This window comes from Eptesicus fuscus, chromosome 16 (assembly GCF_027574615.1).
Source record: "Eptesicus fuscus isolate TK198812 chromosome 16, DD_ASM_mEF_20220401, whole genome shotgun sequence".
Lineage (NCBI taxonomy): Eukaryota > Metazoa > Chordata > Mammalia > Chiroptera > Vespertilionidae > Eptesicus > Eptesicus fuscus.
This window is the reverse complement of record NC_072488.1, coordinates 12194499-12220909: the sequence shown is the minus strand read 5'-3', so window position 1 is coordinate 12220909 and position 26411 is coordinate 12194499. Positions and strand designations below refer to the sequence as shown.

Genomic DNA, 26411 nt, shown 5'->3' with positions numbered 1-26411 from the left:
TTCTCCTGCCTGCTCAGTGTATCTGCCTCCAGCCCAGGCCACAGGCTCTCTACCTGCTTCCACGCTTAGGCTTTCCTTTCCTGTAGAAGTGAGGCATTAATGATGGGGGTGGCAGTGGGGTAAGATAAAGCATCCTCTTGCATTTCTTCATGCTTCCAGAGAGAAAGGAATTTCTATTCCTCTCTCCACAGAGGTGAGAAGCCCCACACTGGGCAAGACACATCCAGCTTTTCATTCTGTGACCTTATTTGCACTTTTCCACTGGAGGAGTAACTAATCTCATTGGTCAGAGTCCAGGACATTCAGAGGGCTGAGTTTTTATCAAGACTGCGCATGAGGTATGCTATGGTCCTGAACCGGGTCCTGGTAAGTCCGGGTCTGTTCTCAAACCTGGCAGGAGGATTACAGTGGGAAGGAGTAAGAAACTCCCATGTGCATCTATTTTTTAGTTCCCTGAATGACAGGGACCTCCAAGGTCACATCTATGCGTGACCTCATATTTCAACACTCTTTGAGGAGGCAACATCAGTGAATCCTGGGGTCTAATGGCCAGAAGCACCCTACCGCTCGGGAAAAGCACAGTCCCTAAAGCTTAATGAAAGACATGTGGCCTTAAACAAACATGAGCCATCTTCACCTTCTCACTTTAACATAGTCATGTCTCTTACTTTACTAAGTCTCAAAATATATGGTTCCTTTTTACATACATACACAAACACTTTTAAACATAAATATCAAATTCAAGAAAATCAGATGGGTACATAAATTTAGGAAGCCAACAGTATATGAGAGAAGGCCAATCACCATATTTCACAAATGATCATCTGAACGCCTTCTCTGGATATTCAACTTGATATGTTATCCTAAATATCCCATATCACATGGTCCACAAGGTCTTCCTTTAGGATTCTGAGGCAATTAATAGCCATACTTGTCATTAAGATGGGTCCTGCCATCTCCACTTTGACCTACATCAGAGTAGAAAAAAAGAAAGAAAGAAAGACATTCAATTTTCCAAGGTCTGGAAGGAAAAGAAAAGACATCAGTGGACCAAACAGTAAAACACAAAACACATAAATGTTTCTTTTGCCATAGACATTTGACTTTTTGCATACAATTTCAAAATATGGTCCTCTTTTCACTTTTGCCCTAACATTAGCAGACAAAAGAGCGAAGATGAATTTCTATTAATTACTAACATATTAGAAACCCAATCCACGGAAAAAGCAACCTGTGTGAGCATAAGGGGAAACAAGAATCTTCTATATTGCCTTAAGGGTATATGTCTGAATGTAAATGGCACAATGTCTATAGAATGTGATTTATAATATCTTTAGCCCTAGCTGGATAGAGCGTCAGCCTGCAGACTGAAGGATCCTGGGTTCGATTCGGGTCAAGGGCACATGTCAGGGTTGCAGGCTCGATCCTCAGTAGGGGGTGTGCAGGAGGCAGCCAATCAATGATTCTCTCTTATCATTAACGCTTCTATCTCTCTCTCCCTCTCCCTTCTCTCTGAAATCCATAAAAATAAAATAAAATGTTCATAGCCTCTGATCCAGCATGTAATTTTTATGAATATTTTTCTACACATGTAACTCTGCACTTGTAAAATTACATGTGTTAGAGGTTACTTATTGCAGAGTTCTTTGTAATGGCAAAAGAATGGAAACACAGCAAACATTCATTAAATAAATAAAGGTATAGCCATACCTTAAAAGAGAATTATGCAACCATACATACACACACACCCCTATCAATAACTATGGAAGGGTCTCTACATAGTGATAAGTGCAAAAGAGCAAGGCACAGAATATGCTTTCAATTTTGTAAATTACATTGTTTGACTTACCTGGAATAAGAAAAACATTATATGAATAAGCATTCAAAGTGACATAATCAGAAAATATTTTATTGTAGGAAACCCCAGATAACACCCCTTTCTGCCTTATTTGGAAAACATCTCAACAACATTTTCTAATTAAAATTTTGTATAGTGTAAAAAGAAAGGGTTGATTAAACTTATTTCTATGATATTCTACTTGAGAAAAAAGCGAATATTCTTATTTTATTCTTGTGTTATTATTTATTAAATATTGTATTACTTATTTGTATTACCATTGTAAACCTACTTTTGCCCAGCCCTATGTATTACATATTCATAAATATACTAACTAAATCTTGGAGGAAAAGAAAAGTAAAAACAATCTACCTTCAGGTGGAACCCAGACACAATAGTCTGGGTCATCTTCTGGATATTTGGAGGAAAGTGTTGGTGGAAGCTGGAAAGAAAAGATAGGTTATTTTATTTAAAAAATTTTTAACTCTTTAAAAATAATTTTTTTAACTCTAAGAATTATTGTCCCATGCCTGTCAGAACGTGCCCATGTTGTGTGTTAGGTTTCTCTCTCGCTCTCCCGTTCTAAAATCAATAAAAACATTTTTGGTTTTTTTTTGAGAGAACAGCCAGCTGGAGTGGCTCAGTGGTTGAGCATCGATCCAAGAACCAGGAGATCACTGTTCAATTCCAGGTCAGGGCACATGCCCAGGTTGCGGGCTCAGTCCCCACATAGGACATGCAGGAGGCAGCTGATCAATGACTCTCTCTCTTCCTTGAAGTTTCTATCTGTCTCTCCCTCTCCCTTCCTCTCTGAAATCAATAAAAATCTATTTAAAAAAACAACAACAACAAAGAGAGAACAGTTCCCATTAATGATCTTGACATAAGTAATTAAAAAATGGGGAGCATTCTCTCTCTGAACCTTGATTATTTTTTTCCCTATAAAGCCTCAACGAGCTGATTTCAGCCAGAGAGAGTGAAGTGATGTTTTTAAAAGGGGCAGTTAACACAGGTCTGAGCTCTTTCCCGCAGAGGAAAATTCAGCATTTGCCTTTTGATCTAAGTGCAGGAACAAATTAGCATAGCTGACTTGATGGTTATCCTTTGAAAGTCCTGTGTGCAAGTTGGTCTTAGCTGGCATCTAAGAACTTGGATATCAGGAAGTTCCTACTGTCCTAACCGTAAGAGTGGCTCACTGTGCCTAAACTGTAAGTAAAAACAATGTGATTGATGCTGAACACTTGCTTTTCTTCTGGGAGAATGGAATTTGGGCACATGCCAGTCATGGGGTGAGTAAGCCTATGTGATCTCAGTCCTTAATAAAAACCCTGGATACTGAGTCTCTAATGAGGTTTCCTGGTTAGCAACATTTCCCAAATTGTCACAACTCGTTGTCAGGGGACTTAAACACAGCCTGTGTGACTCCACTGGAAAAGGACCTTAGGAATTTTGTGCCCCAGACTTCACCCCATGTACCTTTCCCTTTGCTGACTGTGCTTGGTATATACTTTTGCTGCAGTAAATCACAGCTGTGAGTACAACCACATGCTGAGTCCTGTGAGGCCTCTTGTGAATTACCTAGCCTGAGGGTGGTCTTAAGGACCTCCCCACACAACCTAGCAATCTCATTTCTGAGAACTTACTGTATCCATGCAAAATTATGTATATACAAGGTTATTTATAGCTCTGTTGTAAGAAAAGACTGGAAACAACACAAGTGCCTGTCTACTGGGGGCTGGCTAAATAGAGTAGATTCATACAGTAGGAAGCTCTTGGTGTATTCATAAACAATGATTTCCATAATAGGTTAAAAAATAAACAAACAAGATGTAGCCCTGGCCGACGTTCTCAATGGTTAGAGTGTTGGCCCATGCACCAAAGGGTTGCAGGTTCGATTTCAGGTCAAAGGCACATACTTGGATTGCAGGTTTGATCCCCAGTTGGGGTGCGTGTAAGAGGCAACCAAGTGATGGGTCTCTCTCACATCAATGTTTCTCTCTCCTCTGTCTCTCTCTCCATCCTGCCCTCCTTTCCACTCTCTCTGAAAAGCAATGGAAACAATATCCTCGGGTGAGGATTAACAACAAAGAAAAAAAAAAAAAAACAAGATGTAGAATGCAGTACATTACATCCTACCTTCTGTGTAATAAAAGGAGGAAAATAAGAATATATCACTCTAGTGACTTTGTATGGCATACTAGGATATGAAGATTCACAAATTAATAAAAGAAGTATGTGAGCAGTTCTAAGGAGCACGATAGATGGAGATAAGAATAGAGAATTCAAAAAGTAAACGCTCAAAAATAAAAAGAGAGCCCTTGCTGGTTTGGCTCAGTGGATAGAGCTTTGGCCTGTGGACTAAAGGGTCATGGGTTCGATTCCAGTCAGGGGCACGTGCCCGGGTTGCAGGCTTGATCCCCAGTAAGGGGTGTGCAGGAGGCAGCCAATCAATGATTCTCTTCATTGATGTTTCTATCTCTCTCTCCCTTTCCCTTCCTCTCTGACTTCAATAAAAATGCATTTAAAAAAAAAAAAAAAAAAGAGAGTCCAGGCTTTTAGAAGAGGGGATATAAGGCAGTTGGGAGCTCTGCTAAGGCAGTCCCTAAAGATTCATTCGTCTGGATGTGGTCCATGACAAGAGGATTCATTTTTACTTCCAGAGAAGTGAAGATTATGACTAAAGTACTTACTTTGCCTGGATCAGGAGCTTTCTTTTTCTTCAATTCATCTCTGTTTTTCCCATATTCATTCTTTGATACTAATTTAAGGAAAAGAAAAAAAACAGGCAATAGCTATTTCAAAACAAATAAAATAGAAAAAACATTCTTTCCAAGAGAGCATTATATTTATTGAAGAAAACATATAACAATCGAATTCTCAAAAAGTCCTTCTACTATTGTAAAGACTGTATATTAAGATAATTTTCCCTTCACTAATAACCCTAATTTTCAAATCCTAAAGCTATTCTACAAACTTGAATATAATCACTCCATTTGAATAGGTGAAGGAAAATGGAGCTGACTTTACTTACCACAGTTTAACTATTACAGTTAAAAGCAGTAGAAAACCAGAAAAAAGTCCTTTGACTAGGCCAAACTTTCAACCAATTTCTTTTAATAGTTTTGGAATCAATCCCATGGCAGGCACCCATTCAATTCAGGGAAATGTAAAATTGTGGAGGGCTTTGCATGGCCAGAGGAATAAAGAAAGGCAAATGGGATGGCATCAAACATAAACCTCTCATATATTCCAATTCTCTCCAGGGCCCGGCAGCAGCATCCACCCCTCCTCTGGGACATCCATCGGCTGCCTGTGTGAAGAGCAACAATGGAGTCGGCTGTGCTACTTGCCTGAGGGTTCCTCACGTGATGCAGCTGTTTCACTAATGTCTTGATCATCTTTATTCTGTTCCATTTGGCTGAGTTGAGACCTGTTTTCTATAAAACACAGAACCAAAGCATATTGTTATTATTTAATTCCTGGTGAGGAACCAGGAAAACAAAAACAGAAGCAAGGAAAGCTAAATAAATACACAATCATCCAGTTTTACTATCATTAGCTTCAACTAAAATTAAGTTTTCAATAAATGTGCCTCCAGATGTCTAACATAGAATCACCAATTCTCCACTTTAAAAACTGGCCACTTCTAAGATAAAACTTTTAGCAATACTTACCAAAGCCTTAAAAATTTATATATTCCTTGAAATGTACATATCCTAGAAATTCTACTTCCAGGAACATATTCAAAGAAAATAATCAGAGATGAGCACTAAGATTTTATTATATACAAATATGTTTAAAATAGCCAAAATTAACCGATAACTTACCTGTCTAACAACAGGGAGCTGATTAAGTAAGTTACGGCACATGCATGTAATGGACCACTATGTCCCTAATTAAACCACATTTTTAAAGAATATTTTAAAACATAGGTTATAAAATAGCATGTAAAATATGATCCCAATGTTGTTAAACAAACAAATAAACAAACAAAAAGGCCTAAAGTAATTCTAATCAGCTACAGATTTACTAATTAATGTATCTTATAAACCAAATTTAAAGTTTGCTATTTTTACACAAATATTTGCTTTGGTCCCTTAAACAAAACAAAACAAAAAAAAAGAAAAGTACCATACTAACTTCTCCCCTTCCTGCTGTATAGCTCAAAGACCAGAGTTATAAAAAGTAAATATAGCCCTAGCTGGTTTGGTTCAATGGATAGAGCATCAGCCTGTGGACTGAAGGGTCCCAGGTTTGATTCCGGCCAAGGGCACATACCTGGGTGCAGGCTTGGTACCCAGTAGGGGGCGTGCAGAAGGCAACCAATCAATGGTTCTCTCTTATCATTGATGTTTCTATCTCTCTCTCCCTCTGCCTTCTTCTCTAAAATCAATAAAATAGGAAACCAAGATGGCGGCATAGGTAAACACCTGAACTTGCTGCCTCGCACAACCACTTCAAAACTACAACTAAAAGACAAAACGGACATCATCCAGAACCACAGGAAGGCTGGCTGAGTGGAAATTCTACAACTAGGAGGGAAGAGAAAAGCATACTGAGACTCAGAGGAGGTGCAGAAGTAAAGTGCAGAGGTACGGGAGGCGTGTGCGCGGAAAGGGCTGGCAACTGAGTACGCGGCTGTCTTTTTCAATCTGGAGGGAGACACAAGCTCCCGACTGCTCTGAACTCCAGTTCCGGGCGAGACTCTGGGGACTCAGACTCATACGGGGAGAAACTGGACTGTCTGGCATCGGGCAGAATTCGAGGGCGGCTTTCTCTCAGAGGTGCCTGAAGTGATTACTGAGGAACACTGAGACCCTCTTAGGGCAGGGCCAACGGTCAGCCATTGCTGTATGCTCTGCCCTGAGACCCTGCCCCACCCAAGCTGTGCTCAGAGGTTTTTGCATATGAATGGCCTGGTCCTTTGAAATCTAAAATTACTAACAAACTGCAGCTGAGTCAGAGAGACCCAGAACATCCAAAAGAAGGCCCAAGGCCCCAGAGCAGCTTGCATTGCTTCACAGCTGGGCCTCATCTGGGAACCTCCAAAACCAAACAAAGAAGAAGAATCTGCATATCTCTCCGTAGCTCCTGCTGGGAGGCCTCAGGCAGAGGCTAAATTAGCACCTCCTTGGAGATCCAAGAGCCAGTGTACCCAGTGGTCAGAGTGGGACCATCCAGATTACAACTCCTTAGATCCATAAGGGACACACTCAGGGGGCAGACTCAACGAGCACCAAAGCCCCACTGAAGCAAGTCTTGTCTCATAAGGGTGTCTCCAGCACAGAAGTTCTCCCATCGTAGACACAGCTGATCCTCACAGCCAATTGGCTTGGAAGTCAATTCCTCCCAGTGATACCAACAACAATCAAGGCTTAACTACAACAAAACTGTGCACACAGCCCACAAAGGGGTGCACCAAGAGTGTCCACCTCAGGTAACTGGGGAGGCTGAGCCACTGGGCCCTATAGGACACCTAGCACACAAAGCCACTCTATCAACACAGGGAAGCAGCCAAAATGCGGAGACAAAGAAACAGGTCACAAATGAAAGAAATGGAGGAAAGCAAACTACTGGATATATAGAGTTCAAAACCACGGTTATAAGGTTTTTCAAGAAATTTCTAGAAACCGCCGATAAATTTAGTGAGTCCCTCGAGGATATGAAAAAGGACGAACTAGAAATTAAGCATACACTGACTGAAATAAAGAATAATATACAGAGATCCAAAAGCAGACTAGAGGATCACAAGAATCAAGTCAAAGATTTGAAATACGAAGAAGTAAAAAACACCCAACCAGAAAAGAAAAAAGGATCCAAAAATATGAAGATAGTGTAAGGAGCCTCTGGGACAACTTCAAGCGTATCAACATCCGAATTATGGGGGTACCAGAAGAAGAGAGAGAGCAAGATACTGAAAACCTATTTGAAGAAATAATGACAGAAAACTTCCCCCACCTGGTGAAAGAAATAGACTTACAAGTCCAGGAAGTGCACAGAACCCCAAATAAAAGGAAGTGAAAGAGGACCACACCAAGACACATCATAATTAAAATGCCAAGAGCAAAAGACAAGGAGAGAATATTAAAAGCAACAAGAGAAAAACAGTTAATTACCTACAAGGGAGCACCCATACGATTGTCAGCTGATTTCTCAACAGAAACTATGCAGGCCAGATGGGAGTGGCAAGAAATATTTAAAGTGATAAATAGCAAGAACCTACAACCAAGATTACTCTACCCAGCAAAGCTATCATTCAGAACTGAAGGTCAGATAAAGAGCTTCACAGATAAGAAAAGCTAAAGGAGTTCATCACTGCCAAACCAGGATTACATGAAATGCTGAAGGGTATTCTTTAAGAAGAGGAAGAAGAAGAAAAAGGTGAAGATAAAAATTATGAACAACAAATACATATCTATCAACAAGTGAATCTAAAAATCAAGTGAATAAAAAATCTGATGAACAGAATAAACTGGTGAATATAATAGAATCAGGGGCATAGAAAGGGAGTGGACTGACAATTCTCGGGGGGAAAGGGGTGTGGGGGGGTGCGGGAAGAGACTGCACAAAAATCATACACCTATGGATGAGGACAGTGGTGGGGGGGTGGGGTAAGGGAGCAATGCAGTAAAAAAGAGGAACAACTGTAATAATCTGAACAATAAAGATTTATTTTAAAACAAATAAAAATTAAATAAAATATTAAAAAAAAGAAAAATCAATGAAATATATATATTTAAAATAAAAGTAAATATAAGAACCATTTTTGAAAAGGCTAAGCATTTTGCCATTAACTAAATAAAGGAGAATTTAAAAAAAAGATTTACCCCTTTCAGAGAAGGAAATGGTAATTTTGTAAACAACTGAAGGTGTTTCAAGAGAAGGTCTACATACCAGGTCTGGTGTTTTATGCAGACAAGACATGCACACACACTCACACACATTTAATGCCAGTTCTTGTTTTTGTCCCTCTTGCTCCCTATTTTCTGTGCAGACTTAATCTTGCTAAGCAGTTTGGCCAACCTGTAGGAAAATAACCCCTGCAGTTGACCAGGAATAAGATACTAAAAAGATAAACTATCATCTTTCAGGTTGGAATCATGGGCGATTTCTATTTTCTTCTTTGGCCTTTTATGTATGATTCAGTTTCTAAATGAGCATAAATGCCTTTTATAACTGAAGAAAATACTTTAAAAAACCAATCAATTCCCTTTTTCATCAAATCTTTGCTGTGGTGGGTAAATACTATACGCCAGGTTCTCTACTAGGCACCATGGACAAAAAAATGAATGTCATGATGCTTCCTGAGAAGTATGTCCAGTGGGTATAATTATGCTTAGCATCTGCTTTAGGATACGTGAGTAAGGGGAGGCTTATCTTGAGACCACCTCCCCAGGACTCACCATCTACCATATTCCACTGCTCTCCCATCATATAGTGGCAACAGCTCAGGACTGACCACAGTAGCCAGAGTTTCAGATTCTTTAGCTTTCAATTTTCCATAATTGAACAGACTGAAAATACCTGCCCTTATTTTGCAATGAGGATAAAAAATGACTGGCAGTTAAAGAAAGCATGTTTGCAGAATCAGTTGTATCACATATCACAAAGTATTTCAAAGTCAAAAAGTGCACAGGCAAGAACTAGCTCTGCTTTTTCAAAGGTACCCACAATTTATGCAAATGCTTTACATAAAGAAATACCTTACCGTGCTGCTTTGTTTCTTTAGAACGTGTGAGGTCAATGGGAGGCCTCGTCTCCTGCACTGCTTCTTCTGGCCCTCTCCCCTGCCGTAGCCTACTGCTTCCAGCCTCCACTTTGTTCTTTTCCTGATCGTCCTTTTCTTTCTCTTCTTCCTCGTCCTCGTCCTCTTCCTCCTCCTCTTCCACTTCAGGCTCATCCTTCATTCTCATTAGAGCTGGAGGGAGTTCAGGACGCTTGGGGGGTAACTTCTGTAAGGGAAACAAAACCCCGAGCAAGTTGTTCTACATAATGAGAAACAAATCTCTTCAGAGAGTTAAGCTAAATGTGTAAAATGTCTAATCTCAATATGCTGAAAAGCCCTGCAGAAGTTTGCTGGAAGTAGGACTTTCACCTGAAATTTTATCCATCTATGGACCCTTAATGAGTATTTTTGTTAGTTTCTAGGTCAAAACATATTAAGTATGAATATTAAGAATATTAAGTACTCAGACTACAGGGGGTGGGGGCATGAATTGGGGGTGGAGGGTAATGGGGGAATAAGGACACATATGTAATACCTTAATCAATAAAAAAACTTTTAAAAAAAGAAAATTATGCTTAAAATAAAAAAAAAGAATATTAAGTACTGGAAACAGCATGTAAGGAACTAAAGCATTTATTCCAGGTGAGTATCAGCTATAGGAATTCTGTCCTGTTACCCACTTATGATGTTAAAGGATCTTAATTCATTACAAAACCTTCTAGGGAGTAAATCAAACACACATTTCTAAGAAATAAATCATTTGCACAATCTTTTCATCTTAGATCTAACACAATTTCAAGGAAATAAGACATGTAAGTAAGTAAAATAGGTCCTGAGGAAGGCATTTCTTGAAGAATAAGGCCAACTATTCATATATATATATATATATATATATATATATATACACACACATATACATATGCACACACATACATACATACATGTATATATATATATATATATATATATATATATATAGTTTTGTGTTTTTGTTGTTTGAGAAAGAGAGAGAGAGAAACACTGATGTGAGAGAAAAACAATGCCTCCTGTATGTGCCCTGACCAGGGATCAAAACCACAAACTAGGTATGTGTCCTGACCAGGAATTGAACCCCTACAACCTTTTGGTGTATGGGACAACACTCCAACCAACTGAGCCACCAGGTCAGGGAAAGAACTTCAAATAAAATTATTAGAAAAAGTAGATCACAGCTTAAGGAATAGAGAGAAGATACCAAAGTATATGTTGGGTATATTATGTTTTAAACATAGGATTTATTTCAGTAATCATCTAAGGAGAGCTTTTTAGTCAAGAGTTTTTCTTCTAACTACAGCATAAGTATCCTCCCCCCAACCCCCTCCCACCCCACCCCACCCCACCCCTCATACACACAAGACAGAAAAGCTTCCATCTCAGATTGGGAAACCACATACTCACTGAGAACATATGGGTAGGACTTCAGACCTCTGCCACCAGAGGGCAGTTTTCCCTGATTGTTGGCTGAATTAGGTACCCCCAAGATTCATATGTTGAAGTCCCAATGCCCAGTACCTCAGAATGTACCTATATTTGGAGATGAGATCTTTAAAGAGGTGACTAAGTAAAAATAAGGATGGAGCCCTAATCCAATATAAGAAGAGAGGTGCAAATGCACAGAGGGATGAACATGTAAAGAGGCAGCCTTCTAGAAGCCAAGGAGAGAGGCCTCAGAGGAAACCATCCCTGCTGGCACCTTGATCTTAGACTCCTAGCCTCCAGAATTGTGATAAAATAAACGTCTGTTGTTTAAGCCACCCAGGCGGTGGTATTTTGTTATGGCAGCCCTAGCACGCTAATACACAAGGTGTAGCTCTTTGGGTTGATGAAAACCTTTTAAAAGCTGAAACTACAAACAAGGATGGATGTAACTAAAGCAAAAATATACATGAGTGAACTATTAGAGAATTGTAGAAAGATCACAAACTCAACAGACAGAAGACCTGAATTTGACTGCCAGTCCAATTACGTACTGATGATGTATGTAATGTTATATGTAATCTCTTTGACCCGGTTTCCTCACCTGTGAGAGGTAATAATTCCCACACATCACAAGGTTTTGGAGGGATTAAATAAAGGAAAAACCACATGACAGGGAGCCAGGTGCATAGACTATGCTACTAACAAGTGTTAGTTGAGCCTGGAGTGAAGCATTTAATGCAGGAGACCCTTTCTTAAATGTAACAGTCATCACAAATTAGCCCACTGGTATTCTAATTTATAAATCAGTTACATGCAAATTGATTGGCATAAATCAATTCATTCTTTTTGTTTGTTTTTCTTTTTTTAAATTCCTTTTTTATTCTTTTTTTGTTTTGTTTTTGTTTTTTTTCTCTTTCTTTTGTTTTTTTTTCATTAATTCTTGATAACCCTAAACTGAAGAGAAAAATCTAAGAACCAAGACCTGGGAAAGATGTGATCATACCAAGTTCACAGCCCTTTTCCACATTACTATGAAAAAAAAAAAAAATGACTCATTCTATGCAATGAGTCATTTGAGCCTTGAAAAGAGAAAAGTTAGCTCAGATAACTCGAAAGCTGGAAGCTTAACATCTTGACGCACAACTTACCCCTACTGTCCCAGTTTTTAATTTGAATTTGCTTCCTCCTTTCATGGCACCAAAGAGAGGCAATGTAAGCTTTTTAGCTTTGTTTTCAGCATCTAAAGTGTGACTTTCAGTCCTAGAAAGAAAGAATAATTATACACATCTATTCCAGTGAGGCCAAGAATTTACCTAAAACACAGTGACACTGTCGAAGAAACTACTTAGCAAATCAAAACTTTCCGCATATGAAAGGACTTCAGGGCAGCAGAGTTTGAATGGACAATGACACTACAGACAGTCAAATACAGAGCTATTCAGGACAAGAAGAGGCTCAGGCTCCTACCTTAGTCTAGTAGTTTACACCGTGCTACATGATTTCATATTCATAAAATGATACTTACAGTACAAAGGTCACTGGCAATGTGTAAGATGATCCCACCCCCACGAAGTGGCAGGAGATGGATCCATGGTGTAAAGCCCTATTTCACCAACATCTGAACAGGACTCAAAGTACCCTACTTACTTGGAGTCCACACTTATAACCACACAACTCTGAGCACAGTTGTTTAAAAGCAAAAAAGAGTGTGTGTGTGTGTGTGTGTGTGTGTGTGTGTGTAAGAGAGAGAGAGAGAGAGAGAGAGAGAGAGAGAGAGAGAGAGAGAGAGAGGAGAGAGAAAGGAGAGAGAGAGAGAGAGAGAGAGAGAGAGAGAGAGAGAGAGAGAGAGAGAGAGAGAGAGAGGAGAGAGAGAGAGAGATCCAATCTTTTTTTTTTTCCTTTTATAGAATTGATTGGGGTGACACTGATTGCAGGTGTACACTTTTACAACACATAATCTGTACACTAAATCATGTGTTCACCACTCCAAGTCAAGTCTCCATCCCAGTCTTTCAACTTGACAATATTTTTAAAAGATTTATTCTGTGTGGTCTCAACAAATATTGAAAATGTTGAGTAGGTTGTTTTAGAAATAAGCAACTCGTAGTGAACAGAAACATGTATAAGTTTAAACACACTAGCCAACTCTGGGAAAAATTAGTCTCGAAATCTTATTTACAAATTATTCAAAAATCTCCTGGATGTCTGCAAATGGATTTGGGTTAATGTCTTCTAATAATCTCCCCAAAACCAGTTCACAATAGAATCAACTTCAGGGAATTATGCTTTCTCCCCTTTTAAAGGAAGAAATTACCCATTTTTAAAAAGTATTTTTATTAAACTGTTGTCAGCTGGTTCTTAGGAATAAGAGATACAGGCATTAAAATGACTACCTGTGTGAGCACACTATGCAATAAACAAATCATGTGTAACAGAATTGTACACTTGAAACTTATGTAATGTTATTAACCAATATCACCCCAATAAATTTAATTTAGAAAAAAAATTTAAATAGTCTGTATTCACCTGTGGTTTTAAAATCATAGAATGGTATTACATTATAGTATTTGTATTTCTCTTATGAGGGAGGTTGAGCATCTTTTTATGTAATTAAGAGCTATTTGTATTTCTTTTTCAGTGGCTGTCAGTTGACAACCTTTGCCCATTTTTCTCTTGGGTGGATGGTTGTCTCCTTATCATTCATTAGTCTTTACACATTAGGGAAATGGGCCTTTTGCACATGTTGCTCTTTAAAAAGTATACTCTGCACTAAAAGATGAAGTATAAAATTCAGAGCCTTCCAATGAAACAGGTGGGACAGGAGACAGGGAGGCTCTCAGGGTCTGTGTGTGTGTGTACACGCGCGTGCGCGTTTACACATGTATAAGTGTGTGTGTTTGTGGGTACGCGTGTGAGCTTCCAGCGGGAGGATAAAAATCTGTAGGAGTCTATAGTTCACAAATGAAATGAGTTTTTAGTTACTCTATGAAATGACTGCCTTCTGTGCTTTAAAGTGTTTCTTATATTCTATGTCTATTCAAAAATAATTATCTAAAAAGATAAAAGTATAATTCAATGTTATCTATGCAAACATGCTTATTTAAAATTCCAAGTATATATCACGGTGATCACTTTGTAAATTAAATGAATGTCTAATCACTATGTTGTACATCTGAAACTAATATTGCATGTCAACTGCAATTGAAAAATAATTTTAAACACAAATAAATAATGATTACAAAGAAAAAAAATTTTTTTAATAAAACTCCAAGTATAACTAAGACTTACTTTTTTAGTTCTGGAATCTCTGCTGGCTTTACAATTTTTATCAACCCTTTAAGTCTCTGTTGTTCTTTCCTCAGTTCAAAAGTTCTCAGGTGAAGTTTCTTCCGGGACACACCATCTAATGCACTCCCCGATTTCATTTCCGACATAAATGCATCTAAAGAGTCCTGAGATGCTGACTCTGATAGAGCTGTCAGGAAATGGATAATGCATGTTAGAAAGATGGTTGCAAATGTTTTAAAATGCAGCCAAAGTCACTAGCATAGAGTTGGACAAAGGACATTACTGATATTAGGAATAAGGAAACAGGTTATAGCTGAGAGGCTGTGGGACATCACCTTGCTTCATTCCCTTCATCTATTAAATAGAGAATTTACACCAAATACTGTATAATGTCCTTCCCAGCTCCTTAGAAAGGCTCCATAGTCTATATATCTTATTAACCAATGTAGCCCAGTGCCTAGCATAGTGCACTACATATGGTCGATACTCAATTGAGTCATTGCCTTACCTTTGCTTGAGGCTTTCAGTCTCTCAGAAATGTCAGAGAGTTCCCTTTCAGCATCATTCAACTTTGCAACCTGTGATGCCCAAAGTAACAGGGTTAGCAAATGTTTTTCTTCTTTCAAAATAGGGTAGCTTCCTCCTCTTATTTTCACTATTATTATAAGTTTTAAGAAGATTAATTTGAAGTCTGGTTAAATCTGTTCTTTATATAGTTAACATTTTTCATTTGTTTATTTAATTCTAACTGAATTAATTTCTGAATTAAAGAACTCAGAATTAAACAGAATAAATGTATAGAACACAGACTTTATTTTATGCAAAAGAAAAAGCTCAAGCTATTTGTTTTTAATAATAAATCAAAAGGATAGATGCTGGTAATGTTTTAAACTCTGAATACCACTTAATATAGTGAAAACACCTTATGATAATTTAATGAAGGATACACTGCTTAAAACTATTAAACATCAACAACAACAAATAAAAGACTATTAATCAAACTATACTCCTCAAAATTCCTTTCATGATTTTTGACTGCCAGAAACCTAAAGTCAATTTCACCTCAGAATGTCCCAATTTGGAACTTTTTCTTTTCTTTTTTTTTTTCTTTGTGGGGGATAAAGGTGGAATGTAACATCATATCCAAAGAATGTTCACTAACGAACCAATATTCACCTAGAGGTGGATAGAGACTCTAGCAGCAAGCCAAACTTTTTCCCAACTTGCATAAGACTAGTTGTTTGTTGCCATCAAATTTGCAGATCACAAAAGTTATACTTCAGTACTAGATTTCAATGCTACTGCTTTAAAAATTATACTTATAAAAAAATCTTAAATACATTATTTTATTTAAAATATTAAACTGCCATAGCTACTTCTATTAGTAAAACTTGCCAAGGATTCAAAGGTCTCTGGCTTCTCATCAATCTTCCCAGCCTTCTTCATTCGGTTCAGCCGTTTCTTCTCAACCAGGCCAGTCCTATCAAGAAATGTGTCATCATCACTGTCATAAAAGTCTTCATCTTCCCAGTTCTTTGCTTTCCTTTTCCGAGATACTAGAGGTAGATAAAATAAATGGTAATAAAATAAGTTTTGAAAAAGAAAGAAGGCAAGTAGGTAAGCAGCTTAAAATATCACCATCTGCCCTAACTGGTTTGGTTCAGTGGATAGAGTGTTGGCCTGTTGACTGAGGGGTCCCGGGTTTGATTCTGGTCAAGGGGACATGCCCGGGTTGTGGGCTCGATCCCCAGTGTGGGGGCGTGCAGGAGGCAGCCGATCAATGACTCTCTCTCATCATTGATGTTTCTATCTCTCTCTCCCCCCTCTCCCTTCCTCTCTGAAATTAATTAAAAATATATATATTTTTAAAAGAACGTAATAAAAAAAAATCACCATCAATTATTAAAAGACAGGATTCAACAAGATGGCAAACTATTTATGAAAACAAAGGACTACACCTGGGAGACATTATGCTAAGTGAAATAAAACCAGACACAAAAGACACATATTGCATGATTCCACTTATAGCAGGTACCTAGAATAGTCAAATTCATAGAGACAGGAAGTAGAACAGTGATTACCAGAGGCCAAGAGGGAAGTTAGTGTTTAATGGATACAAAGGTTCAATATGGGATGATGACAAAGTTCTGGAGATGGACAGTAGTGATGGTTGTACAACAATGTGAATATATTTAATGCCACTGAACTTTACACTTAAAAATGCTTAAAATGGTCAATTTTATGTTATGTATATCTTACCACAATAAAAAATTAAAACAAAGGGCTAATTTATTTGATAAGCAAAAGGCTCTTAAAAATCAGTGAGTAAAAAAGGAAAGCGATAAATGAGGAAAAGGCCAATAATCCAAAAGAATATTTGAAAAAGAATAAAAGCAGTTCATATTAAAAGAAATACAAATGATCAACAAACATTTAAAAAATGTTAAACTTTTTAAAATTAACTTAATACAAATTAAAACAATGAAATACCACTTCTCACCTATTAGACTAGAAAAAAGCATTAAAAAGTTAATAATCTAATGAACAAAATAAACTGATGAACAAAATAGATACAGAGACATAGAAGCATGGAACAGACTGACCAATTTCAGAGGGAAGGCAGGGGTGGGGCTGTGGGGTGCAGGGGGAGATTAACCAAGGAATTTATATGCATACTAGAGGCCCAATGCACAAAATCTGTGCAAGAGTAGGCCTTGCTTCCCCCGGCTGCCGGCACCCGGGCTTCCCTCGCAGCCCCGGCTTCATCCAGAAGGATGTCCAATCTAATTAGCATATTATGCTTTTATTATTATCGACTAGAAGCCCAGTGCACAAATTCATGTACAGGTGGGGTCCGGCTGGCCCACCCCAATGGGGGCCCATCGGGCCAAGCCAGCAGTGGGGAGGTGCCATGGGCGGTTGGCTGGCCAGCCCCACCCCCGATTGGGGTGTTGGGGGCCGATTGGAGCCGGGCTGGCCAGGGGGTGAGGGAGCCGATCAGGGCCCAGATCAGGCTGGTTGGCTGCCGCAGTGCGCGTCATAACCACCGGTGGTTCCAGTTGTTCCGCCGTTCTGGTCTCTGGGCTTTTATATAGATAGATAGATATGCATAGCCCAGGGACACAGACAATAGTGTGGCGAAGGCCTGGAAGAGGAGGGTGGAAGGGGATCAATGGGAAAAAAAGCAAAGGGGACATCTGTAATACTTTCAACAATAAAGATACATTTTTAAGAAAAGAGCCCCTCCCCCAAAAAATTTTAAGGTGTAAAATTGTTTTATGGGGTGAAAAATGTTCACCATTACAGTACATTTAAAAGGATTAAAGAAAAAGTATAATTCTATTACACAGAAAAAGTTTGAAGAAACAGTTTTGTATGTAATACAGCAGGTCCGTGAATAAAGTCATTTTGTTTTAATGTTGATGAAAAAAAAGGTTAATAACAAAACAAACAACCAAAAAGGTTAATAAGCAATTTGGCAAGAGTATGAGGAGATGGACTCTCAAACAGTATGCTGGGAATGTATACTGATATAACCTTTTTTATGTTCAATCTTATAACATCTCTCAACATTAAAAATATATTGATCCAGCCCTAGCCGGTTTGGCTCAGTAGATAGAGCATTGGCCTTCAGACTGAAGGGTCCCACGTTTGATTCCAGTCAAGAGCACATGCTCGTGTTGCAGGCTTGATCCCCAGTATCGGGCATGCAGGAGGCAGCCAATCAATAATTCTCTCTCATCATTGATGTTTCTATCTCTCTCCCTCTCTGAAATCAATAAATATATAGATCCAACAATTCTACTTCTAGGAATTTATACTACAGAAATCAAGCATCAGTATTTCTAACTGAAAATCTATAAAGCCCATCAACAGGGGACTATGGTACTATTAGTTTTTTGTCTACTCTATACCATCTTACTCCCCTTACGTTAAAATTTAAAAGTACCCCCTTTCCTTAGAAAACTCTTTCACCAAACTATTAACTAAGAGTAAAGCTAGAATAATTATATTTTCAGAATGAAGGTAATACTTTACTTGCTACATATCTTTTTTCAGGAATCCACTAGGGCATGTCCACCAAAACAAGAGAGCAAGCCAAGAAAAATGAAAAGATGTGAAATCCATTGAAGACTCCATGCCCTCGACTGTGGTACCAGCTTTTTAACCTGCCAAAACCACAGAAGGATGTGTCCCACTAAAACAAAGGAGTAAGCCAAGAAATCTGAGCATATGAAAATCAAGAAACAGAAATTCCAACCCCAGAGAGAGAGGAAGGGAGAGATAGAGACAGAGAGAAACATCGATCAGTTGCCTCTCTATGCATCCCAACTGGGGATCAAACCCACAACCTTTTTGGTGCCCAGGATGATGCTCCCACCAACTGAGCCATTTGGCCAGGTGCCAGTTTTTAAAATGAGATAAGCAATGTAATGATGTGGATAATTTCCACAACACATTCTTATGTTAAAAAAATAAATCACAAAAGAGTATAAATATTTAACTGCATTTGTGTACAGGTGTTTGTTTCTGTTAAAGGATCTAGCTCAAAACACACATCTGTATGCAGAGAAAATGTCTGAAAGAACATAAACAATCGCTACCTTAGGGTTTTGAGATAGGGAATTTTTTCTTCTCACTTCCACAGAAGTCTGTACAATTTACATTTTCCCCCTAAAAAAAGGTTTTATTATCTTTTATGTTAAATTCCCTTCCCTCTTTCTTTTCTTTCTTTTAACCATTTGCACGCCATAAGCATCTATAGACGCAAGCAGCGGACCTTTTTTTAATTAAATTCAAAATATCATGGCAGTTAACTAGTTAAGAAAAAAGTGTTCCTACTCACCTGCCTCCTGCCGCAGCAATCCCAAAGTATCAAGGATTCGACAAGCTTCCAGTGAGCACTGGATCATTGCTTCTTTTTTCTTTCCTAAGTGGATGGCCTCAGCCACCAACTGCTTTCCAGTTGAATCATCCACTGGTAATCTGCATTGGTTTAGAGGAAATTATAGCACAGCACTAAGCTCCAATCCTCACACAAAAGAATTAATATTTTATGGTAATAATCATGTTTTTTAAGATGGCTTTTCAAACTCTTGGTTCATTTTGTTCTGTCTTGCCAAGGTTAGATTTCGAATCTTTTCTTTCTACCTCTTACCCATTCCACCCCACCCCTCAATAATATAAGTGTTACTAAACTATCAAGACCCCAAATCAGGAATAGCCTAAAATTAAAACTAAAGTTACTCTTTGAATTATCTACAACCATAAATTAAACCTGAAATTGGCCACTATCCAGAAATGGACATTAATGAGAAGAGAACATACCTCACCCTGCAGAGCCAGGTGCTATGTCCCTGCTCATCAAATTCATATTCTAATTCTTCTCCTTTGGAGAAAGAAAGACGAGACAATTTTAACAGGATCTGAAAATTACTAGTTGATACAAAGGGAAAAGAGAACAAAAGTTAAGTAAGAATATCAAGTTCTCCTACTACACTGAAAGCTAAATTTCAAAGCATTTCAGTCCTCATTCCTAGGGACTATTATCTGATAATAAAGTTAGGATGAGCTTGAGGCAGAAAAAAAGCAAACTCAAATCAAAACAATCAACTCTCCATACATAGCTTTGTCCGCTACATAGATTTCACTTTTTTGTATAAGTTGGAGACTTAGTTGTTAAATTGTCACAATTGCCTGGTTTTTAGAAGTATAAATAGTAAGCGCAGAATGCAACCAATTCATATACACACATATACATCTATGCATACACACACTTAGATGTTCTTCAACAAATCCCTAATGAAACAATCCTCTGTGGAATTATTTTTTAAATCCTATAAAATCAAAATCCATGCCAAGAATTACAAAGAAAAAAATTACAAGTTGGCTCAATCTCCTGCCATCAAAATGTAGGATCTTTTGAGAAGAATGAGGCAAGTCAGAAAAAAAGAACTTCCATTTTTCCAAGCTGAGAAAGACTAAGATCTTTACTATTTTCAAAATAAATGTAACACAACTGACCACAAGGGCAAGTACTGAACAAAGAAGACAGATAAAATATGGCATTTCTAAATACCTGAAGATCCAGAAACAACACTGCTGTGGACACATTCTACCAGGAGGGTCAGAATCTGTTTACATACCTTCTCGGTCAAAAAAACCTTGGAGAGCCTTTTTTGGATCCTTTATATAAAAGGCCTCCCTTTCCTGCTGAAACTCTAAAACAATGGGATTCTCTTCAGCCTCATCCTCCACAGCATCTTCTCCTACAGAACATGGGAGAGAAAGAACAATCAGATATAAAAAGAGACCATCTGAATGACACCCACTATCCTTTCTTCATAAAGATACAGTTATCAGGGATGAAAAGAAGAGGCGGGGGTCAAAAAAACAAAAAACAAAAACACCAGTGTTGACATCTTCCGATTTTCTAAATTGTGTAACAAGTTACAACTTGTTTTTGTGGCCCTCTCCCCTGCCCCCCACCCCATCACTGTTTTAAAAGCAAAATTACCTACCACATTTTCTATGGAAAAAAAAAAACAAAACCTTAAGCTCCAGGTCTCATACTTGCCTCCAATATAATTTCCTAATACTTCTCATATCTGTCAAATAGACTGGTCTATTCATTATTCCCTTAAAATCATCAAAACCTGCCCTGAACACCATTCTCAATGCTCAGCTTCCTAAGGGCTACTTTTTCTTTCCTTCAAGTCACAGCTCAAAACCCTTCTGCTTATAAACCTTCCCAACGATCTAAGTCAGTGCTGCCCAACAGAAATATAATAAAAGCCATGTGTGTAAATCTAACATTTCTAGTAGCCATATTAAAAAAGAGACATAGCCCGGCTGGTATGGCTCAGTGGTTGAACATAGACCTAGGAACCAGGAGGTCTCGGGTTCGATTCCCGGTCAGGGCACATGCCTGGCCTGTGGGCTCAATCCCCAGTAGGGTGCCTGCAGGAGGCAGCCAATCAATGATTCTGTCTCATCATTGTTGTTCCTATCTCTCTCTCCCTCTCCCTTCCTCTCTGAAATCAATAAAAGTATATTTTAAAAAATAGAGAGAAACAATCAACGTAAAAATATTATCAATGAGATAGTTTACATTCTTTTTTCATACTAAGTCTTTGATATCCAGTGCGTTTTTTACATTTGCAGCACATATGATTTGGACTAGCCACACTGAGTGTCCATAACCACATGTGGCTAGTGGCTACCACGGACAGTGCAGGGCTAAGTCCCCAGTGATTGCTCTCTTCTCTGAACCTTACTCCAGCATGGTTTCTAGATTTTGTTTGGCATTTACCACAGTAATTTCATATTTATCCTGTCCTCCCGACAACATATTAAGGCCTTTTCTATCTTTTCATATTCCTAGCTCCTGAATACCTATTCCTAGCTCCTCTGGCAAAGGGACCAGCTCTCTCTGATTAGATATTTCACATTTCTGGATATTTGCACAACACACAAAATATTCAAGGTAATATCCTATTTCTAATAATATTCCATTTATTTGTTTAAATGTCGTTCCAGCCCTTTCAGTGATAATCAAAGTCAATAATGAAAAAATACTTTTAAATGGTAAAAATACCAAACTAACTGTATGCTAAGGAAGAGTTTCCAACAAGGGAGTGAACTTGTAAAACAAATTAAAAGGAATCCATTGTGTCCATAATTCAATTGTTTTACTACAGGAAAGTAAACGAATCTCTCTGGGTTTTGGTAACCTCATGTGAACATTGTATTTGTCCTCTCTATCTCCAGAGTCATGAAAACTTGCTTGATAAAAAAAAGGTTTGAGGGCAGTCATGACTTTTAAATATTAACCTCAGTAGCAAGTTTAATGTCTTACCCATTCCCCAGGTGCAGCCCATTTCATCATCTTGACCAGCAGTATTTCTCTTCCTTTCAGTGGTATCCATTTCCTCGTCCTCATCGGAGTCTTCTCCCAGCATCTTCTTCTCCAACATCATCTGCTGCTTCTTGCGCAGTTCCTTCAACTGCGTGACTGTCAACTCGGACTCTGCCTCTCGGTCTTCCTCTGGTCCCTGATGAATGCCAAGGAATGCTTTTAGATTTTAGAGTTCAGGATCGCTGACGCCCCTTTCAGAGAGACGGCGATGTGTTGTGAGGTTTGGAGGAGGGGGGCCAGCTTCCTCCACTTTTGCAATCACTGACTAGGCTAGGGGAATCTCCTCCCCGGGCGAAGACTTCAGGAGCTCAGGAACCCAGCCCGCTGCGCTCCAGAGGTTTCCCGTCTAGGTTTTCCTACTCACCTGGAGGAGAAAGAGCCGGGTGCTGCAGCCGAAGCGAAGAACATGCCCGACGTGGACCCGACAGTAGGTGCGGGGTGGGATGCGGGCTTTGTTAAGAAAGGTGCCGTGAGTGCTTCCCAGGTCGTAGAGGTAGAAGCCGGGCCCGTGGCCGTCCGATGGTCCGTCGGGGCCGCCCCCGTGCTGCAGCACGGCGTGGAACCGGGACACGGACGGGTGCTCCAGGCACACGTCGCAGCTAGGCAGCCTCCCGAAAAGGCAGCGACGGGTCCCTTTCAGGCTGCGGGTGCCAAGGATCGTGCCGCCCTTCAGGGTCTCGAGGCTGTAGGGGCCCGTGACGGGGCCGCCCCACGGCGGCTCTCGGTAAGGGGGGGCCCGGGCCGGGCCGTCGGGAGCAGGAGCCGCTGTAGGGGGCCGCGGCTTCTCCTCCGGTGTCCCCCCCGTCTCCGCGCGTTCCGGCCCAGCCGGAGGGACGTCGGGCTCCCCGGAATCTGGGTCCGGCAGTGCCGGGGACCCCTCCTTCACCTCCTCAGGGTTTGAAGGATTGGCGGCCGGGAACTTGCTCCGCACCGCCGGGGGCACCGGCAGGGCTGGCTTTTTGAAGTCGCCATTGAGTTCTTGTGAAGCCGTAGGCTCGGCCAAAGGGATGTCAGCCATCCTTAACCGGACGCAGCATCGAAAGCTGCCCCTGGGAAACCTCACCCCTCGGTCCCTACGTTCCTCCCCACGCCCCTCTCTCCCCGGCCCCACGTCCCTCTCTCCCCGGCCCCACGCCCCTCTCTCCCCGGCTCCCAGCGCCCGCTCCTGGCAGCGAACGTGCGGGTGCGTGAAGAGAGCGCCGTGAAGAGGTGCCTTCGACAGGAAGGTCATAAGCAGGAGGAAAGCAGAAAAGGCGGTCGGGAAGCGGTCCGACGGGGACGCGTTTAGAGGTTGCACACCGGGTTCTAAAGACTTCCTAGGTCCCGGTTACAAGAAGCGCTTCCGGCAGCCTTGGGCCGCTGATCCGTACACCAGCCTTCGGGGCCTGAAGGCATCCTAGCCGCGGGCCCCTGGAGGCGATCCGCAGCCCCGCCGCGCTCCCACGACGCGCCAGTGAACGGTGGCGCCTTCTGGCCTCCGTCCGGGACCAGACCTCCTTGTCTCCCAGCTGCCCCGGCCATCCGGCGACTGACTCCAGGACCCTGCGGTCTGTGCCTGCGCCGGGCCGAGGAGCTCCCGAGGCATGGGGCATTCATTCCTTGGGCTTGGTGCCTGTTCTTCGTACTTCTTTCGGTGAAGTTAGGGGAAAGGGCGGCTTTGTATTCACTTCTTTCATCCATTAATTCGTTCATCCTTTTATTCTTTGCAAAACCAGTTATTGAGGCGGCATAGTGAAGCGGTTCCGAGTGCAGCCTCAGAAGCCTGGCTTGATTTTTTTCCCCCCTTGGCCATTTGTGACAGTGTGCAAGGCAGTGAGCCTCAGCTTCCACATATGAAAAATGGGATAATAATAGTATCTACTTCATTGGGTAGTCGGGAAAATGGAATTAAACACTAAAGGCAAAGTCTGGCACATAGTAAGCACTCAGTAAATTACTGTGAGCCTGACACTGCACTAAGATGATGGTTTTGAGAGATAGATGGGAAATAAAATCAGTTGAGGTAAGTACCAGTTTAAATCCAGGGATAAATGCTGTGATCAAACATGCAAAGTGCGGTGAGAATATAATGGAGGGAGATGTACAGGGGAGGTGATGGAGGGTGGTGACTTAAGCTATACAAGAACGAGTACAAGTCTACCAGGGATGTCCCGGAATTTCTGGCAGAGAAATGCCTTAAAGAGTCAAATGTGGGACTTCATGGCATTCTCAGGAAACTGAGTAGTATGATATTGCTAGAACTGAGAGGGTCCTTTCCTCCAGGAAGCTCCTATGGACTTCCACTGCACCATGTCTGTGCCTCCAGAACAGCACTTGTCACGTATTTTCATATCGAAATGTTCTTTTTATGTTTCTCTCCCTCACCTCAGGTCAGGGATTTTGCATTGGTCTTTGTCTCCTCCCATAATGCCTGGCATTTGATAAATGTTTGTTGAACTTGAAGAAACATGTGAGCAATGAATCTGGAAAGCTGGGTTGCAGACAGGTTTTGAATTCTGTTGAATGGTAGGCCGAAGAATTCTGACTGGCTTTTCCCAATAGGCAATGGGAAGCCATTAATCTGCGTTTTTAAAGAGGAAGTTTAGCAGCACTGGAGGATAAGTTAGACACAAGGAGAGACTGGAGGAAGGGAGTACCAGTTAGGAGTCAACAGAAATGTCTCAGATTCTTCCAGAAATTGAACACATTAGGATTACTGTTAATACATTTTCCACCAGGACCAGTTAAAAGTTCCCATACCTGACGCACAGAATGAGAACCACCTCTTCCTGTTTTTAACTTTACTCCCTTTTCTCCTGCTGATCCAGGACATATGTGTCAAGATACTCTGAGAGATATTTCAGGTCTCATTTAAGTAACTGGGTTTGCAGATTGTTCAGGATTGGGAATGATGGTAATTCTGGTAGTAAGTTAGTGGAGTGAGATGGAAAATAGAGTCGCAGATGCTATAATCCAAATTCCACCTTGTGGTTTATTTAGTCCAGTAGGTATTATCATCATGTGTGATTTGATGACTGTCATGTAACGGTTGTATTTCTCTTAATTTCTGCAGGGGGAACATCATTATTCCTACAGTTGCTGACACTGACATTTTTCTAAGTGATCTTAAACAGCCTACTTTTTATGTAAATAACGACTAGACTTCATATCTTTCACTTCAGAAACCTATAAGCTATAGCTGCCAGAGAGTTAAAAACACTACTTTTAGGATATCATCTACATTTAACTTGAAAGCTTTTCTTATTTAAAAATGTTGAGATACTGGGGAGAGATACCAATCTCATCAAGCCAGACCAACAGAAGTTCCTTTGATTTGCTGCCACGGGAGTTCCGTCTGGTGGAAGTCCATGACCCACCCCTGCACCAACCCTCAGCCAACAAGCCCAAGCCCCCTACGATGCTGGATATCCCCTCAGAGCCATGCAGCCTCACCATCCATACCATTCAGCTAATCCAGCACAACCGACGTCTGCGCAACCTCATTGCTACAGCTCAGGCCCAGAATCAGCAACAGACGGAGGGTGTAAAGACTGAAGAGAGCGAACCTCTTCCCTCTTGCCCTGGGTCACCTCCTCTTCCTGATGACCTCCTGCCTTTAGATTGTAAGAATCCCAATGCACCATTCCAGATTCGGCACAGTGACCCGGAAAGTGACTTTTATCGGTAAGTTAAGGGTTTACTACACTGAGTGGCCAGATTATTATGATCTCTGAATGCATAATAATCTGGCCACTCAGTATATATATATTAGAAGCCTGGTGCATGAATTCGTGCAGGGGTGGGGTCCGGCCAGCCTAGCCAGGGGGAGGGGACATGGGCGGTTGGCCGGCCTGCCTGCTGGTCAAACTCCTGGTCGAGGGGACAATTTGCTTATTAGCCTTTTATTATATAGGATATACACTGAGTGGCCAGATTATTATGCATTCAGAGATCATAATAATCTAGCCACTCAGTGTATATCTACTTTTCTCAAAAAATCTTTCCAACAACCGTGTTGAACATGCAATAACATTTCCATGAGGAAACTAAGAGTCACTGACTTGGCCAAAGTTGCTCAGGTAATTAATGGGAAGTCTAAGACTTGAATCCTGATCTCCAAAATCCAAAGTCTGTATTTTTTTTTTCTGATGCAACAAATATTTATTGAGTGCAAACTATGTACCTACCATGCACTTTACTAGGAG

General features: G+C 40.4%; 2 protein-coding genes across 5 annotated transcripts in view; one reads left to right on the top strand and one right to left on the bottom strand.

The window, feature by feature from the left end:
- Positions 1–486: 486 nt before the first annotated feature.
- Positions 487–23251, bottom strand: SLC4A1AP (solute carrier family 4 member 1 adaptor protein). Its single transcript, XM_028140203.2, has 14 exons — positions 22592–23251; positions 22168–22363; positions 20456–20578; positions 19638–19698; positions 19156–19295; positions 15705–15865; positions 14818–14887; positions 14310–14496; positions 12170–12281; positions 9546–9789; positions 5188–5274; positions 4528–4595; positions 2210–2279; positions 487–968 (listed from the first exon to the last, which is right to left on the bottom strand). The coding sequence occupies exons 1-14, from the start codon at positions 23243–23245 to the stop codon at positions 919–921; spliced, it is 2223 nt and encodes a 740-aa protein (XP_027996004.2). The 5' UTR covers positions 23246–23251; the 3' UTR covers positions 487–918.
- Positions 22597–26411, top strand: part of SUPT7L (SPT7 like, STAGA complex subunit gamma) — a 10438-nt gene continuing 6623 nt past the window's right edge. The window contains exons 1-2 of one of the 4 annotated variants that reach the window (XM_054728441.1): positions 22597–22654; positions 25280–25890. In XM_054728441.1, the coding sequence (XP_054584416.1) occupies positions 25478–25890 (413 nt within the window). In that variant the 5' untranslated portion in view covers positions 22597–22654; positions 25280–25477. Of the gene's footprint in view, positions 22659–23534; positions 23861–25279; positions 25891–26411 lie in introns of those variants that run through there. The other 3 variants (XM_054728443.1, XM_054728442.1, XM_054728440.1) reach the window with 3 other exon arrangements.